Source organism: Dasypus novemcinctus, chromosome 18 (genome assembly GCF_030445035.2).
Source record: "Dasypus novemcinctus isolate mDasNov1 chromosome 18, mDasNov1.1.hap2, whole genome shotgun sequence".
Lineage (NCBI taxonomy): Eukaryota > Metazoa > Chordata > Mammalia > Cingulata > Dasypodidae > Dasypus > Dasypus novemcinctus.
Genome location: NC_080690.1, coordinates 63811214 through 63830270, shown reverse-complemented (window position 1 = coordinate 63830270; position 19057 = coordinate 63811214). Strand labels below are relative to the sequence as shown.

At 52.2% G+C, this 19057-nt stretch overlaps 1 protein-coding gene and 1 non-coding gene across 2 annotated transcripts; one reads left to right on the top strand and one right to left on the bottom strand.

Moving 5' to 3' along the window:
• Nucleotides 1-5056: 5056 nt before the first annotated feature.
• Nucleotides 5057-5160, bottom strand: LOC111764531 (small nucleolar RNA U13). The gene has a single exon (XR_002797118.1). It is a non-coding gene; the product is annotated as a small nucleolar RNA U13 (small nucleolar RNA).
• A 1418-nt stretch (nt 5161-6578) lies between these two features.
• PLAUR (plasminogen activator, urokinase receptor) lies at nt 6579-17757 on the top strand. Its single transcript, XM_012525760.4, has 7 exons — nt 6579-6707; nt 8264-8374; nt 9448-9591; nt 13518-13670; nt 14223-14357; nt 16164-16310; nt 17209-17757. The coding sequence occupies exons 1-7, from the start codon at nt 6650-6652 to the stop codon at nt 17460-17462; spliced, it is 1002 nt and encodes a 333-aa protein (XP_012381214.2). The 5' UTR covers nt 6579-6649; the 3' UTR covers nt 17463-17757.
• Nucleotides 17758-19057: the final 1300 nt, after the last annotated feature.

Genomic DNA, 19057 nt, shown 5'->3' with positions numbered 1-19057 from the left:
TAGAACAGGGTCTAAGGCATACAGTAGGTGCTCTAGTAGGTTAATAGTAGGTTGCTATTATTATTACTGTTATTATTTAGCCACATGCCCGGTGAGGCTGGGGTTGGGCCGCTCCCCTTGGCTCTGAGAAAGGACCCACCCAAAGTCACGGTCGCGGGCCTGCGGAGCTTCCAGACTCCCCAGTGGGGCCCCTCAATCTGTGTGCACCATCAGGGAGTCAGCTTTGGAAGGCACCAAACTGGGGTGCGGGGAGCGGGGCAGATACGAGCCTGGGGCGCTGGATTTTCCTCAGGGAGTGTTGTGGCAGGGAGAAGTTTGGGGGTGAGGCCCGCCCCCTTCTGGCGGGCCCAGAGTCCCCCCAGTACAAGAGCGGTGGGAAGAAGGGGGGTTGGGTCCCTGGGGGAGCCTGAAGTCTGGGAGGACCCGGCTCCTGGTACCTCGCAGCTAGATAAAGCCGGTCTCTGGAAGGTCAGCGCGAGGCTGATAACCCGGGCTGGGCAAACAGGCGGGAACTGCACAAACACGCGGCGTGCGGGGTCAAGTGCAGGGTGAAGGGCGGGCAGGCGGGAAAGGACGTTTGCTGACCTTGATTAGAAACCTAGAGGCGAGGGGACATCAGAGGGGTTATTTGCTGCATAGACCAGTAAACATGGACAGAAGCCCCCCTCCCTCCCTCTGTGCCCAAACGGCGGAGCTCTCCACACGCCTCTCAGGCCCCTAGAGTTCTCTGCTCGGCAGAAAATATGACTGGACGACGCCAAGAGTCTCCACTTTCTTTTTTCCGGTGCGTGAATGTATCTCCTGTTCGGGTGGGTATCTTTCCCCATTGCTTGGTATTGCTCCCTGTGACGCCGCAAATAGCTGGGTGCCTGCATCGACTCAGAAATGCGCCCAGTTCCCGCGAGTGGAGAGTGGTTTCGCTGTGTCAAGAGGTTGGGTTTTGTGTGTGTGTTTTGTAGTTGTTGTTGTTGTTTTATGTCTTTTTTTTAAATTTTTGTTTTTTGTTATTTTTTTACTTCAAAAGCTTTTTACACCTTTGTCCTTTTGAGAGCAATTGCAAAATGGCCCTGCCTCAGGCTCGGCTCGGACCAATCTACACTCACGCCAGCAAAGCAGGAGAGTGCCTGTTTCCCCACGGCCTCGCCAACGCCGCGTGTTATCGAACCATCTGGTCCTCCCCAATCCGACAGGTGAAGAGGGGAGCAGAGGCATGCAGGCGCCACAGATTCTGCGAGGCTCTCTCCACCCCTCGAATCTGAGCTGCCCTCGTGACTTTCTTTAACGTAGCGATGTGGCTGGGCTAGGCTCGAGAGGACTGGCAGCTTCTGCTCTCACTTTCCTGCTGCTGGCACCGTTTTGCCACCCTGCGGATAAATCCAGGCTAGTGCCCTGCAGGATGGGAAGACACACGGCAAGAGGCCCCAGCTTTCCAGCCGGCCCCACCAGGAGTGTAGACAACCAGGCAAGGCCATCCTAGACCAACCAGACCAGCCAGCCACGCCTCAGAATTATGGGCCATAACACACTTGTTGTTTGAACCTACTACAATTGGGGGTGGTTTAACACAGCGAAAGCTAACGGATAAACAGATGGTATTTTAGTGTCATTTTTTTAATGAATGATGATGAGCAACTTTTCCCATATTTTGAAGAGCCATTTGTGCATCCTTCTCTGCTGTTTGCTGATTTTTCTATTGATTCGTGAGAGCTCTTTATATATATTAGGAACATTAGCTTCGAATTGCAATGATTCTGTTATTGCAGATAGGAAGTCTCCGGCACCCGGGGGGGTGACCAGGCCAGGACCGGAAAGCCACATTGGTGTGGCCTGGAGGAGGGCAGGAAATTGGCTGCAGCCCCAGCCCAGGCCTCGGCTCCCCAGACCGAGGGAGGCCACTTCTTCGAGAGAGGTGACAAGAGGCTGAGGGGTCCCAGACAGACGTGCCCATGCATGCGGACACTCACAAACACACACACGTGGTCTGTCTCTGCTTTTCTCCCTCGGAAGGCAACTGGGTGCTATGCTCCCTGACCCCCTCTTTCAGTCTCTCCTTCCTTCTGCCTCTTTTTTCCTCTGGCCCTCTCTTTCAGTCCTCATTCCCTCAAGCTCGCTCTCGTCTCGCCTTTTCCCTGAGTCGGTCCACCTGTTGCTCTGTCTCTCCTTCTGTCTCTGTCGCTCCTTCTTTATCTCTCCCCCTCTGTCTCTCCCTCTCTTTGTGTCTTCCTCTCTCCCTCTCTGCATGGAATTCTCCCATCCTTCTCAGGCGGGGGAAGCCCCCGAAACCTGCCAGTGAGCCGCGCCCAGGGCCCAGCAGGCGGTCAGGTGAGGGGCGAGGCGCAGGTGAGTCATGGGGAGGAAAAGGAGGGCACTCCTGACATTCGCTGGGATTGTGCCTTTCCGGCCCCTGCCTGCCTGCTCCCGTCACACGTCACCGAACCTCACAGGTCTGTGTCACTTAAGGGAGAAACAGAGAGAAAGAGTCAGAGAGTGACAGAAACGGAGAAACCAAAAAAGGCAGGCAAAGAGGGCTAGCCAGGCATGGAGAGGAGCCAAAACCCAACAGCAACAAAGATCAGGGACAGGGGAAACAGAGAGAGACTGAGAGGTGAACAATGTTCTGGTTTGTCTGTTTTTTGTTTATTAGTATTATTATCGAAATAATGAACATGCTCCAATAACACTTGGAGTCCTGAATGCACAACTGTGTGATTGTACCACATCTGATTGCACACTTTGTTTCTTTTAAAGATTTATTTATTTATTTCCCCTCCCCCACCCATCGGCCCCAGTTGTCTATTCCCTGTGTCTATTCCCTGCACCTTCTTCTTTGTCCGCTTCTGTTGTCAGTACACGGGAATCTGTGTTTCTTTTTGTTGCATCATCTTGCTGGGTCAGGTCTCCCTGTGTGCAGCACCATTCCTGGGCAGGCTGCACTTTCTTTCGCGCTGGGCGGCTCTCCTTACGGGGCGCACTCCTTGTGCGTGGGGCTCCCCTACACGGGGGACACCCCTGCGTGGCACGGCACTCCTTGCGCGCATCAGCACTGCGCATGGGCCAGCTCCACACGGGTCAAGGAGGCCCGGGGTTTGAACCGCGGACCTCCCATATGGTAGACGGACGCCCTAACTACTGGGCCAAGTCCACTTCCCTGATTGTACACTTTGGGTGAACTGTACGCTTTATTAATATGTATCAATAAAATTGATTTGTTAAAAAAAATCAGGAAGAGGAGAGACAGGAAGCAGGGAGAAACAGAGACAAAAAGGTCCAGAGACATGGAAAGAGACAGGCAGAGAGAGAGCTGGAGAGAGACGGCGTCTCCTGAGAGCAGAGCAGGCCGGGCAGGAGATGAGGGGCTTGAGACACCCCTTCGTTCTTTAAATAAAAGCGGAAATTGTAGCCGAGGCTGGTGAGGTCACTGCCCAGAAATGGCAGCACCACACCACATGACCCCCCAAATCTGAGCTTTCCTCTCCCTGAGAAACACCTCGGAACCCCATCCCCACCCCCAATGCGTTTCCTGGGGGGAGAACCCAGGATCAGTGGAGCCAAGCTGCCTGCCCAGGGTGGCCTGGGGGGGTGGGGAGGTTGACAGAGCCGGGTCTGAAGCCCGCCTGCTCCGATGCCCCTTTCTATTTCCCCGCCCCATGCTCATTCGCATCCCGCTTAGTCTTCCTGCCACTCCGAGGAGGCCCCCTTCTCCAGATGAGGAAACTGAGGCTCAGAAAGGAGGAAGCTAGCATCTACTCTGCGTTGTATAGTAGAACAATGCTGGTTCACCGATTTGAACAAACGTATCACGCTACTGCACACGTTCATAACAGAGAAAACTGTGGGGGGCGGGATATGGGAACTCTGTCGTTTCTGCATGGTTTTTCTGTAACCCAACAACTGCCCCCAAAATAAATAAATAAAAAGAAAGGGGGGAAGCGGATGTAGCTCAGAGGTGGAACGCCTGCTTCCTGCAAGGCCTCGGGTTCAGTCCCTGCTACCTCCTAAATAAAGGAAGACATCTGTTGTGGCCCAGGGTGACCTAATCAAGGAGGCGCCCACCTCAGCAGTTGTCAGCATGACGATGACACGCTTCCACTTCCCTTCTCCCTTCCCTGCACGCGGGGGAAAGGCAGGGCAGGGCAGTCTAGAGCCGCAGACCACGATAACGGCCATTTGTTCACTTTGTCTCCAGCTCTGCTCTGCACCAGGCACTGTGGCACACACTTTCTGTGCATTCTTTCCTCTCCCTGGCACACCAGCTCTAGGAGGGAGGCACTTCTATCTCAGCTTTCCAGATAAGGAGGCTGAGGCGTAGAGAGGTTGAGGAAGCGGCCACAGGCCACCAGCTAGTGAGTAGCTGGGATTTGAGCCCACACAGTCTGGGCCAGCCCCTACCCCTACGCTTGAGCCCCAGACCTCGAATGTGGGAAGCCGGCGCTCAACCACGGAACCACTTCAGCTTCCCTGAGTTGGTTTTTTTCATTTGTTTGCTTGGTGTTTGTTTGTTTTTAGGAGGCACAGGGGGTGGCGGACTTGGCCCAGTGGTTAGGGCATCCGTCTACCGCATGGGAGGTCCAAGGTTAAACCCCGGGCCTCCTTGACCCGTGTGGAGCTGGCCCATGCACAGTGCTGATGTGCGCAAGGAGTGCCCTGCCATGCAGGGGTGTCCCCCATGTAGGGGAGCCCCACATGCAAGGAGTGCACCCCATAAGGAGAGCTGCCCAGCACAAAAGAAAGTGCAGCCTGCCTAAGAATGGCGCCGCACACATGGAGAAATGACACAACAAGATGACGCAGCAAAAAGAAACACAGATTCCCGTGCCCCTGACAACAACAGAAGCGGACAAAGAAGACGCAGCCAACAGACACAGAGAACAGACAACCGGGGTGGGGGGGAAGGGGAGAGAAATAAATAAATAAATAAATCTTAAAATAAAATTAAAATTAAAATTAAAAAAACAGGAGGCACAGGGAACCGAACCAGTGACCTCCGTGTGGGAAACAGGCACTCAACTGCTTGAGCCACATCTGCTCCTCAACTCCTACACTCTTTTTTTTCTCAGGGCAGACGGGTAATGTGCCAACGTTGTAACAAGGTTGGAGGGAGGCACACCTCACACGAGCACGTGATCACCCATTCATCACGTTTATGAACCACAAAAGGATCCCCCCACACTCTCAACCCCTAGGCTCCGCTAGCTCTTAGGAGAGAGAATCTCTTTGGGACTTTTCTTACTCTATCTTAAAATTACTGGCTTACGACTTCAGTGAATTAATAAGAAAAGCAATAGTATAATCTTTATTATAGTACAGCTTTCTCCCTCCCCTACTGGATTCCTGCCACCCTGCTGTTTCTAAATGTCGTCAGGTATGTTTCCACCTCAGAGCCTTCGCCCTGACTGTTCCCCTTTCCTGGAGCCTCTTCCCATTCACATCTGCCCAACTTCTTCCCACTGTGCATTCAGCCTCTGCTCAAATGCCACCTCTTCAGAGAATTCCCCCCAGACAGCCCTCTCTACAGCAGTGCTTGCCTCACTCCCAACCCTCACCCCTTCCTGAGGTCACTTTGTTTTTCTCCATTTTACTTATCACCACTTAACATCCGATAGATTAGGTGACCTGTATCTGCTCCCACCCTGTTGTCAATACCACAAGGGAGGCCACGTCCTATGTCTTGTACCCTGTTGCGTCTCTAGGTCCTTAATAAATACTTGTTGAAGGAGTCTTTTGAGTCCTCCACTGCTCTAGACATTTCGCCTGCACTAAGTTGGTATGATTGGGTAGAAACTCCCAAAAGTGCAAAGATCTATATTTTTCTTTTGCACTTTATTTTTTAAAGTTAATATGAACATTTTCAAACACACAAAAAAGGAGGGAGAATATACACGTGTAATGAGTCCTCACAGACTCACAACCTTGATATCATTGATAATAGTTTACTATTTTGCCTTTATTTTTTTCTAAAGGATTTCAAAATAAATATGGACACCAATGGCATTCAGCCCCCAAATATTTCAGTGGGCATTTGTTAAAAATAAGGATATTTTCCCTGCATAACCACAAAACCGTTTTCACAACAGTAACATCTGTTTTGTTGTTGTTGTTTCTGCTAAAGTATTTTTAAGGTGAACTGTAAACATTATGTTATTTCACCCAACTATTTTAGCGTGCAGCTCTAAATAAAGACATTTTCCCACACAACCACAATAGCATTATCCCTCCTCACCAAACTAGGAAAAATCATGACATTATCCAATAATCAGTCCACATGCAAATTTCCCAGGGACCAAGTTTTTATCCATTTTCCAGGTGAGGACACTGACGAGTTATATTCCTTGTCCTAGAGCAGGAACTAGGCTCTGAGCCAGGAAGTCTGGGGCAGAACTGTGGCCACTGTCACATGAGTAAGGGCAGAGGAGGCCACTCACCCCCCACCACCCCCGCCGCCACCACCACTCGGCTGGCCCCACCCTTGGAAGGGACGTTCGGAGGGGGTGACGTGGAAGGGAATGGGGAGGCGCCCACGCATCTGGGGCTGACTCGCTCTTTCGCAAACCGTCGGGGAGGAGCCCCGGGGCCCACAAAACCGCCTCCTTCCTAGGGGTCAGCCTGAGAGAAGAGGTGCGGGCCGGCGCACAGGAGCCGCCCGCCAGACATGGTCCGCCTGCTGCTGCAGCCGCTGCTGCTGCTCCTGGCTCAGACCTGCATCCCAGGTAGGGCTGGTGCTGGGTCTGACGGTGGGGACCTCGGGATCGGATGGGGTGCGGGAAGGCGGCTCGATCCCCCAGCTCCCCCACACCAATCCTAGTTCTCGTGCCACCTGCGGTCCTCGCATGCAGAAGGCATTTAACAACGGCCACCCTGAAGTTGAGCGCGGGGATGCCAGGCGCTCCTCCAAGCGCCGTCCTGGCGACTTCAAACTGGGCGGGGGGGGGGGGCTAGCATTAGCCCCGTTGCACGGAGAAGGAAACCGAGGCACAGAGAGGTTAAGTAACTGGCCCGAGGTCACACAGCCAGTCCTTGCATCAGGGGGATTTGGGTCCCGTCGCGGCGCCCCGCAGCGCTCTCCACTCGGTGGGATCCGCCCCTGGAGAGACCGAGAGGACGGCGCCCCATTTTACAGAGGGTCCCGAGGGCCAAGCCGAGCGTGGCAGAGCCAGGCATGGGGACCCGGGCTCGTCCCTGGAGGACCCTTCCCTTTCACCACCCCCTCACCGACCTGACCCTCTCACCTCCTTCCCCCGGAAAATGTGGGAGACCAGGTTGAGAAACGGGAGGAAATTGAGAAGGCATTGAGTCAGGGGGGCGGGCGCGGCGCGGGGTGGCGATGAATAACGCGGAAAGCGCTCGGCACCGCGGGAGGCCGAGCGTGAGTAACCTGGGGCTTGGGGCAGGCAGAGAAGGGAGGTCGGCGGCGGCCAGGGGGCAGCGGTGGAGCCTGAGACTGGGGAGAAGACGCCCAGAGACACTTGGGGGGGTGAGTGGGCGGGGCTAGAGCCGTGGGGCGGGGTTAGAGCCTCGGGGCGGAGCTAGAGGGCGGGGAGAGACGCTCGGGGCGGAGCCAGAGGGCGGGGTTAGAGCCTCGGGGCGGAGCCAGAGGGCGGGGTTAGAACCTTGGGGCGGAGCCAGAGGGCGGGGTTAGAACCTTGGGGCGGAGCTAGAGGGAGCGTCAGAACCTGGGGGGGAGTTAGGGGGCGGGGAGAGAATCTCGGGGCGGGGCTGGAGGGCGGGGCGATAAGGTCGGGCGAGTAGTGGGCGGGGTCAGAACTTCCGGATGGGCTCACTCTTCTGGAGAAACGTCGGGGAGGGGCCACTGAATGGGGCTGGAACCTGGGGTGGAGGGGGGAGTGGACAGTATAGCGCCAGAGGTAGAGGATCTGGGGTGAGGGTAGAACGCCTCTGGAGAGCTCACCAGCCGGCGTAGACCGAGGGCGGGCGGGGCAAGCGGAAAGGACCCGAATGCCTGCAGGGCTCCAGCCTCCAGACCGACTGTGAGGGTGGGGATAGGACTTCGGGAGAGGCCCCAGTTCAAGGACAGAATTAAAGAGACATTGGGGGGAATCTGGGGCAGGCACAGGACGTCAGGGTATGGAGGCGGAGGTAGAACGTTGGGCAAAAGAGAGACTAGAAGTGCAGCCGGGACCCAGCGTGGAAAGGGAGGCCCAGGGCAGAACACGAGGCTGTCTGACTCGGCCCTGGTCCTGGGGCCCGAGGGCGTGAGAGGCGGGCTCGGGCGCAGCGCGGGTAACTAACGGCCTGTCCCCTCCAGCCTCGTGGGGCCTGCGCTGCATGCTGTGTGAGAGGAGCGGGCACTGCCAGGAGAGCGAATGTGCCCCCGGCCAGGACCTCTGCAGGACCACGATCCTGCGCATATGGGAAGGTGAGTTCCCCTACCCCAACGCGACAGAGAAGGCGAGTGACCAAGAAACCTTTTCTCACCGGTAATCAGGAAAATGCAAGCTCAAACAACAAGGAGACCCTATTTCACACCCCGCAGACTGACAAGCATTAAAAAATCTGACAGTACCCAGGTTGGTGAGGATGCAGAGTGGGGACGCTGGGATGGGGGGTGGGGGTAGTAAATTGGTGAAGCCATCTCAAAGAGCTTGGCAAGTTCTAGTAAAGATGAAGCTTAGCAGGGCTTCTGACCCAGCGGTTCAACGCCTGGGAATTAGACACACCAAAGAACCTTGGCCAGTGTACCCAGGGTCACAGGGCTAAGAATGTTCTCACCAGCATTGGTCTTGCTGTGGAACATTGGAAACAACCTAAAGTCCATCAGCAGCAGAAGAGAAAGGGCACTTAAAGGAATGCTCTGCAGTGATTTAACTGAGGGAACTAGAGCTTCATGTATCAAATGTGGATACATCTCCAAAACAGAAGGTTGAGAGAAAAAAGCATGCTGCCGAGGGTGATACCTTTTTATATAAAATCTAGCACATGTAAAGCAGTAGCGTATGTGCTACATTACTCACATAGTGTAAGAAGTGGGTGCTCCTGGAATGGCCTAGGAGGAGGGGGATTTGAGAGGGGTATGAAGAGTGCTTAACTGCATCATCAATATTTTATTTCTTTTTAAAGTACTTGAAAGCACAGCACAATGCTGCTAATGTTTTGCAAAGTTAGATGATGGATGTCCCATTCTTCCATGGAGACAGGATAAGAGAATTACTATATCATTTTCTTACACTTTTGGTAAACAGAAAGAAATTCCTATCAGACGCATCTCCCGGCTGAGATCACTAAGCTAGGGCAGCAGATAGATCCAGAAGGTCCCAGTGACACTGTTGTCACTAAGAAGGAGAAGGGTCCCTGCCTGTGTGCTGGGGGCAGGGGTGCAGCAGGGCAGGGCAGGATAACTCTTGGATCCAAACAGTAGAAGAGGACTAGCAGGCATCAGCCCTGGTGTCAGCACCAGGAGGTGCTGGGGTGACAGGGAGACCTTTCTCACAGGGGGTGAAGAGCTGGAGGTGGTGGAGAGAGGATGTGCCCACCGGGAGAAGAGCAACAGGACCATGAGCTACCGGACAGGCGGTCAGATCATCACCCTCACAGAGGCGGTGTGTGGCTTCGACCTGTGCAACCAGCCCAGACCTGGTGAGTAGGGCAGCCTCGCCATCCCCAACGTAACCTCATGGGTATCCCCATCTGCTTTGGTTTTCTAGGCTGCTCAAGAAAATACCATGAAATGGGTCGACTTAAACAACGGGAATTTATTAGCTTGTGGTTTTGAGGCTAAAAGAAAGGCCGAATCAAGGCATCGTCAAGGCGATGCTTTCTCCCTTAGAACTGTGCCGTGCCATTCTGGGGCTGGCTGACGGTGGCCCTTGGTTCCTCCTGTCACATGGCAAGGACACGGCGGCGTCTCCTGGTCTCTCCCTTCTCTTCTGGATTCTGTTTCAACTTTTGGCTTCCTGTGGCTTTCTCGCTCTCATTTCTAAACTCATTCCATTTATAAAGGACTCCAAGAATAGGATTAAGGCCCATCCTGAGAAGGCTGGGCCACACGTGCTGTCACTGAAGTCACCTCATCAGAAGTTCCTACTCACGATGCGTTCTCACCCACAGGAACGGATTAAAGAACATGTTTTTCTGGGGTACAGAATCCTACCCTCTAGTCTACCCCAACCCAAGTCCATGCCTTACCCTAGTACCATTACCAACTCAAACCATCCTTATCTCAAACCCATCCCTGAGCCTCTCTCCAACCCAACCCCATCCCCAAGTCATTTTCTACCCCACCCTCAACCCAACCTCATGTCCAATCTCATCCCCAACTTCATTTTACCCCAACACCACCTCCAGCTCAAACTCACTCTTACTCCAAACACATCCCCAAATCAACCCCATTTGCATCTGAAACTGTCTCCAGTCCCACCTCCAACTGCACATTTCTCTCCCACCTCATCCCCATCCCTCACCCCACCCTACACATGTTGGTATTTATAGTCATATGTATAAGATGCCGCAGCTGTCTTTAAGAAACTTCTACATATAGTCCCACTCGTGAGGTAGATGAGGTGTCTCGGTGCTGTTTTGCCATCTACTTTTTTCCATAGGGACAGGAGATGGTCCAGGCAACAGATGCTGAGAGGTCAAGATAATAGCAGAGACTCAGAGTTATTAATGGAAGTCAAAAGAGGAAGAATCAGCTGGGCTCAGGTGGGCTGGGAAAGCTGCCTGGTCCTGGACTTGAGCAGTGAAATAAGGTGGGAAGAAACTTCCATACGTCCTTTTGTGGAGTTCATAGCTTTAGGTTTTGGTCAATGTAAGAAAAGAAGACATAGAATCAAATTCTCCAAATTCTGGCTGGAGGGAAGGCATGGACCCATGTTGTATGGTGAAGCAGAGCTTTCTTTGTAGCCCTGATAAGGAAGGAAATTCGTTCAGGCCAGTCCAGCCACAATGACATCAGTGAGCAGAGCACATAGTTTTGTACTGGTTTTTCCTTGTCTTTCATCTATCCTGGTTTCAAACTTCCACCTGCTGGTTAGGACTGAATCGGATGTTAATTTTCAAGGAATTGACAAGAGAGAGAATGTAATTGGTTAAATGTGATTAAGGAAAGAATATTTGGGTCTAAGTAATGCTTCTAATCAAAGATGATATTCAAAATATTTAACAATAGCTGTCAGTGCCCCACCTACCCACCCCCACCCCCAATTAGGACAGACCCCTGGAGGCCTCCCCTGGGCCCTGTGCTAACCTATTAGTTGATGGACTGTGGGGATATGAGGTTTCTAGGGGGAGAGTTGGGAGTGGCCACGGGTCCACCAGGTAGTTCAAGGGCAGTGGCTGTCAATTCAGGAATTAACAATCAAGTGACCTATATCAGCCTCATTTTTAATATCATCTTACCTGATTGTGGCTTCTTGAATAATTGGTTTACCCACATCCTGTACGTACATGATGCTGGGTAGTACAGCAGTGACCAAGACAGTTTGGGCCTTGCCCTCATGGGGCCGGGGAGAGAGACTCATCACCAGACAGTGCCTGCCAAGGTTGGTGAGGGCAGGGATGGGGGAAGTACAGACAGAGTGAACAGGGCGGGGGTGGTGCAGAGCATGAGGCAATCTGGACTGGAGAGAAATTTGTGAGTGAGCAGCAAATCGGAAGAAATGAAGCCATGTCAGTGGATAACATTCCCAAGGGAGAATGCATACTTTGAGGAATGAAAAGAGTCCTGAAGATCACTCCAATTAGAAGAGCCGCATAAGAAGAAGAGTTCACAAAGGAGACCCATAAATGGTGTGAGGCTGCTATTTTGGCAGTGATGGCAATTTGTGTTTTCATTTTCAAGGACGTTCATGTGAGAAGACATGGGTTATTGGTCTTTCAGTTATTTTTCTTTCAAAGAAGAATTAAGGTTTGAATGGAAATGATTCACTTAATTACAGTTACTGGCATGCCAGTGAGAGCCTTGGCTGAGGCACACTCTCACTTCTCTAAGACTTGGCCCCAACTCAACTCAGCTATTTGGGGTTAGGAAACAGAGGGTGTGCCAGGCAAGGGAGGGAAAAGGAACTGACCCAGTTGGCTTGAACTGGATATAAGTTCATATGAGAGACAGTTACCAAGGATCAACCAAGGGAAGCTTTGATCCCTGAGACACATAGGTAGTGTATTGATCTCTTGCTGCGTTGTCCCAAAACTTAAAACAAAAATAGACATTTATTATTTCACAAAGTTTCTGGAAGGACAAGAATCTAGGTGTGGCTTAGAGAAGTGGTCCTGGTTCAGGACCTTACAGCAAGATGAGCTTACAGCAAGATGTCAGCCAGACCTACAGCCACTTGAGGACTCTCAAGGTAGCATCACCCACGTGGATGATCCACTCCTGTGGCTTGGGCAAAGGCCTCAGCACCCTGCCATGTGCACCTCTCCAGGGGGCTTCTTGAGCATCCCCCCAGCATGGCAATTGCATTCTCCCAGAGAGTGATCCGAGAGAGAGCCGGATGTCAGTTGCAATGTCTCTTACGATCTAGCCCCAAATTGTGTCTGCCATTTGCTGTGGGTTACAGGTCATCCCTGATCTTTGTGGGAAGGGACTACACAGGGGCATGAACACCAGGAGGTAGGGATCAGTCGGGCCATCGTGGAGGCCGGCTACCACGCAGAACCATAGGAGGGATTTAAGCATTTGTACATCCAGTAGGTATTTAACAACTACTTCTTAAATATCTTCTTTGTGCCCAGATCTGTGCTGGGTGGTGCTGGGACACAGCGGGTGATCAAGAAAGCCCTGGTTCTGCCTTCAGATACTCACAGTCCAGTGGGAGAGACAGATCTGCCCCCAGACAGCCCAGAGAGATAAGAGCTGGGATGGGGGCTCTGGAGAACATGGGGGCCCAGAAGAGAAACCTGATCCAGCTTTAGGGGTCAGGGAGGACTTCCGGGAGAAGGTGAAATTAGAACTGACCCCTGAAGAATGAGAAGCACTTAGGGAAAGCAAGAGAAAGTAACAAGCAGGGGAAAAGGTGTTCCAGGCAAAGGCATTGCATATGCAAAGGTCTGGATTTAAGTCACCATGGATATTCAGGGACTTAGAGAGGTCACTGTGGAGTAGACAGTCTGAGGGGCTAGTGGTGGGAGATGAGGCAGGAAAGGTGGCTGGGACCCAGTCTTTGATGGGCCTTGAATGCCACGCTGAGGAGCTTGCATTTTATGCTGAGAACACTGGGGAGCCATGGAAGGGTTTTGAGTGGTGGAGAGACAGAATCAGATCTGGCGTTAGAAACATCCTTCTATGGCCGCGTGGGTATGCCACGGTAGGGGGAAGGAGGACAGGGAGGCAAGGCTGGAACCAGGAGGCCAGGGTGGAGAGAAGGCTGGTGTTGAAAGAGGTCTGAGCTGGATAGGGGACAGGGATCTGGAAAGGAGGGGGTGGACTCTAGAAACATTCAGGGGGCCGCATGGGCAGGGCTTCGTGACTGGCTGAAAGGTAAGCTAAGGGAAATCCAAGGAGCTGGATCTCAGGGACTCTCCCTATGGAGTCTCACCCTTGCGCCCTTTCCTCCAACCAGGACAGGTTTCCAGCTTCCCCCGAAACCGTTACCTTGAATGTGTTTCCTGCGCCTCGTCGGACATGAGCTGTGAAAGGGGTTGGGATCAGAGCCTGCAATGCCGCAACCCTGCAGAACTGTGTCTGGAGGTGGTAACCCACCGGGGCCTGGAAGGTGAGCCAACCTGCTGGCAACTCCTCTTCTCTGTATTGCTCTTCCTCAAGGTTGCACTTACTACTGACTCCCAAAAGGCAGTGACTTTAAAAAAGTAGAGGATTAATTGTCTTACGTACAAAAAGTCCTGATGTAGGAAATCCAGGACTGCTAGGGCAGTTCCACAGTCACCAAGAACCCAGAAGCCTTCTCATTTCTTACATATGGCCTCTATTCTTGAGATTGCTGCATAGTCCAAGATGACTGCCAGAGCACCAGACCTCATGTCCAAGTTCCAGGAAGAAAGAAGGGGAAAAGAAAGGGTGAAAAATGGGCACCTTTCCTTTTATAAGGGGTCTCATTTCAGGAAGTCCCATCAACCCCTCCTACTTATATCATATTGGTCAGAACTTAGTCACATGACTCTACCAAGCTGCAAAGGAGACTGGAAATATTGTCTTTTGTCTAGCTCTATGGCCACCCAAAGTAAAATGAGGGTACTGTTGTAAGGAGTGAAGCAGAGAATGTGGGAATGACTGCTGGGGTCTGTGCTCTCTCCACTGCCCCCTACAGGGAGCCCAGGGGATGAGCGCTACTCGCGCGGCTGCGGCTACCTTCCCGGCTGCCCAGGCCCCACCGGCTTCCACAATAACCACACCTTCCACTTCCTGAAGTGCTGCAACACCACCAAATGTAACCGCGGCCCAGGTAAGGGCAGGGGGCCCGGCGCGAGGCCCGGGGTCGGGCGGGGAGGTGCGCTGAGGCAGACCGCTGCACAGTTGCTCATGGGTCTCCATTTCCTCCTCTGAAAAACAGAGGCATCCTCCCAGAGGGCTTTTATGGAAACCCCTTGAGACTACGACCCCTTCTCCAAGACCTGTGCTTTCTGCCTCCTACGACCCCTTTTCTAAGACCTGTGCTTTCTGCCTCCTACGTGTCTCTGGAATCCTTCCACTGCTCACCCCCTCCCAAACCACCCGCCCCGTGCAAGGACCCTGGCCGAGCTTGTTGCAATAACCTCCTCGCTTGTCTGGCTGCTTCCACTCCTGCCACTCAGGAGCTGATGCTCTGGACACAGCAGCGAGAGGCAATTTTTTTTTACCCCCCCAGGGATCTATTGCTTGCTGTCTGCTCTCTTGTGTCCATTCGCTGTGCGTTCTTCTGTGTCTGTATTATTTTTATTTATTCCCCTTCCCTTGCTGCTTGCTTGCTGTCTGCTCTCTGTGTTCATTCACTGCATGCTCTTCTGTGTTTTTATTTGTCTCCCTTTTTGTTGGGTCACCTCGCTGAGTCAGCTCTCTGTGGCGCTTGCGGGCTGGCGGCACTCTGCAGCATGCGGGCGAGCCTGCCTACACAAGGAGGCCCCGGGACGGGGACCAGGGGCCTCCCATTTGGCAGACAGGAGCCCAGCTGATTGAGCCACAGTGGCTTCCCCCGAGAGGCAATTTTTAAAACTGTATAAAGCAGATCGTGTCATCCCCTGCCTCAAGCACTTCGGCCAGCGTGCTCTTGCTCTTAGACTATAAGCCCTTGCTCTTAGACTCTAAGCCCCCGAGGCTTTACCGCAGCCTACGGAATCTGGCAGCTGTCTGCCTCATGGTCTTTGTTTAGTTTCTGCAACTGCCACACTCCATCCTGCCTCATGGCCTTTTTCTATGTTTAACTTTCTGCGGAGCCGCCAAACTGTTTTCCACTGCGGTGGCCCCATTTTACAATCCCGCCAACAATGTATGGGGGTTTCTGTTTCTCCACATCCTTGTCAAGACTTGTTATTTTCAGTTTTGTGGGGTTTTTTTAAACACTAGCCATTCTGGTTGGTATGTAGTGTTATCTCATGGTGGTTTTAATGTGCATTTTCTTGGACGGCTGATGCCATTGAACTGCCTCATGCCCTTGGCACATGCAGTGTCCTCCACCTGGAACGTGTCTCTCCCGGGACTTCACCTGGAGCTCCTTCTCATCTGTGAAGTCTCAGCTTAACGGGTGGTCCCTGGAGAAACTTTCCTGTCCCTTCCGTGCAGTAGACTCTAGACCCCTCTGTCCTGTTAAACAGCGCTATCTGACAGAACTGTCCTCAGTGATGGAAATGTTCCACATCTACACAGTAGCCACTGGCCACGTGTAGCTGTGGAGCCCTTGAAATGTAAACTGAATTTTGAATTTTATTTCCTGTTCATTTTTTTGAAGGTGACTTTAAACAGCCTCCTAAGGCTAATGGCTACCGTATTTGACAATGTAGCTCTAAACTGTAAGCTTGGTGAGGGCAGGGACTGTTTCGTCTTATGTGGCCCCGTACCCAAGGCCTGGTCAGAGGGGGAGAGTCTCTCACCAGCCCTAGAGAACAGCCCAGAAGAAGCTGCCATTCCACGGCCTGACCAGCAGGTGGCTCCAGGACATCTCCGGCTGAGAGCTGGGAGTTCTGGGCTCCCCCAAGGCCTGCTGGTGAGGTAATGCAAAGCAGGAGGGGCCCCTGTGCTAATTTTGTTGGTTTCTCTGTCTCTTGCCTCTTCTAAGTCGAGGACCTTCAAAGCATGTCCCTGAATGGCTTGCAGTGTTACAGCTGTGAGGGCAACAGCACCCATGGATGCTCTTCGGAACAGATGTCCCTCATCGCCTGCCGAGGGCCCATGAATCAATGCCTGCAGGCCACAGGCACTGACGGTGAGCTCCGTGGGGAGGCCAGGAGGAGACACTTATTGAGGAGTGGGGGGGGGCACAAGAGATCGACTTCCAGTTAAGCTGGACGTAATTGAGATGGCATTTCCTGTGCAAAAGGTGGGACTTCCTTCATGAACGTGGAAACGACAGTAAGGAATTAGGCCTTGTCCACCAGGGGAGTGGACGCTTCACTGTAGAACTGTGGATTTCTTTGGGGGTGGGCTTTCCTGTTAATGTGGGTGGGACCTCCCCTGGGCCTCGTGGGCTTGTAACCTATGACATCCTGGCAAAGTCTCTACGCCAGTGGTTCTCCAGCTTTCTCTTTCAAAATTGCATTATAGTCTTAAATATTATTGTTTATGTGGTTATATCTTTTGATATTTACTGCATTAGAAATTAAAGCTGAGAACATTTAAAAGACATATTTATTAATTCAGTTATAAATCACAATAGTGGATCCCTTATTTGTTAACATATTTTTTTTAAATAACTGTATTTTCCAAAGCAAAAGCATTTAATGAGGGAGTCATTATTTTACATCTTTGCAGATGGCTTCAGTGTCTGGCTTAAAAGAAGTCAGCTGGATCCTCATATCTGCTTCCACATTCAGGCTGAGGTAGTATCCTCTGTCCTGTAGTTTCTGGAAAATGCCACTGTACACTTGTGAGGGTGGAAAAGGCAAATAATATCTTAGCATTATGATAAGAGGAGTTTTGACTCAAAGTTTGGGCCATACTTTGAGAACCACCACTTCCTTCAGGGGCAGCAGGGAAGTCACCCACCACAAGGTGGCAGGCCACCCCTTGAGAATCCCGGGCCCAGGCCCAAGAGCTGAGAGTCTCTCACCGTCTTCTCTTTCTTTTTTTTTTTTTTTTTTTTTTTTTGTCTTCTCTTTCCTCAGAGCTGGGGTCTTCAAACTACACATTGAGAGGCTGTGCAACCCCCTCATGGTGCCAAAGCCTTCACGTGGCCGAAGCCTTCAGCCTGACCCATCCCAGTGTCTCCTGCTGTATGGGAAATGGCTGTAACCACCCAGCTCCGGAAATGCAGCCCCGCATGGCCGGAGCCGCCCGCCCTGGCCCTGCGCACTTCAGTTTCACCATCACCCTGCTGATGACCGCAAGACTGTGGGGAGGCACTCTCCTCTGGACCTGAACCCGGAAGGCCCCCTGCCCTGGCTGGATCCAGGAGACTTCTTCCCCCAGGACCACCCTTCCCCCAGCTCCCAGCCCTATGGACTTGCTATGTGACCTCAGGCCAGTGTACTTACCTCTCTGGGCCTCGGCTTTCCCAGCTGCCAAAACACCTACCTCACCTAGCTGTGAGACTCGGAGGAGAAAAGCTGGAGAAAGGCTGCGGGCCAGTGGAAGAGGCTCTTGTTATTATTCTAATTATTATTTTATTATTTAATATTTTATACTTAATAAAAGATTTTTGTACCAGTGAACAAGGCCAGGTCTGCTCTTCTCCATTGCGTCTATCTCTGGGAGAATGAATGGGCAGAGGGGGGGAACACATACCTTGCCGCAAGCTCCTGGAATTAGAGGTCATTCGTAGGGTCCCTAGTATTCGAGGTCCTGACCCGGGAACAGTCCTGTTAGTCCTGTCTGGGCCCCCAGCACCACCTCCAAATCACCCACTAACCTTCTAGTCTCTTCTCCCCATACTCCAAAGGTCCAGATTGGTTGTTCTAAGGAGACATGTCTGTGTTTCCCATGAGGCTCTGGGACAGAATGTGGGAACAGAAGTGCATGCTGATCAAAACTCCCTTGATGCATTGCTCTGGGGACAAGAACTCTTGTCCCTTGATGCCTTGCTCTGTGGACCAGGGAGAAAGCCTGGGCCATGTTTCCCAGGATGCCCTGCAACTGGCCGAGAAAAAGACAGAAGTGCAATTTCAGTGGCACCCTTGGAGCATGGCACTGATAGAATTCATGTTTCTCATGATTTTCTGAGGCAACCTGTAGAGACGAAATTACATTCTTCATGGGGCCCTGTGGCTAACGAAGAAAAAGATGGGCCATCTTCCATGATATCTGATTTCTTTTTAGGACTTCCTCAAGTCACTTATCACTACCTGTTGTGGTGGCTTAAAGAGGCAGGGCCTGTTTCTCCTCCTCATTTAATAAGGGGGGGCTGTGTGACCCTGCTTTGACCAAGAGAATGTGGTGGAAGTTATTCTGGGCCAGTTTCTGGGCCCAGGCTTTCAGAAATTGTCATTTTCCACTTCCTGGATCTTGGAATGCTCACTCCGAGGAAGTCAGCTGCTGCACAGAAATCCTACTAGCCCGAGACAGCCACGTTGTGAGGAAGCCCAAGTCGCAAGTGGACACCGTGTGGTGAGAGAGCCCCAGCTGTTGCAGCCATCTCGGCCCAAGAGCCAAACAAGTGAATGAAGGGGTGATCTTGGACCATGCAGCTCCAGCATTTGTGATGTAGAGAAGATCTGGTGAACCCAGGCAACAGCCGGGACCAAGGCCTCAGCTATATGGCCCCAGATGGACTTGCTTTCGCTCTCCAGCTGTTCAGACCAGTCCATTCGGGGCCTCAGTCCATCGTGGGACACTCTAATCTGACACATACAAACATGAACTTTAGCGAATTGGTTATGGTTTCTCGCCACTAAATTTGGGGGTATTTTTTAACGCAAAACTGTTTAGTTGGAGCAGCAGTTTGGTTTGCATTTTGCTAACTCTCCCCATTATAATCTCAGTAGAGGGCAAGGCTTTTCAAGAGTTCACTGCTATATT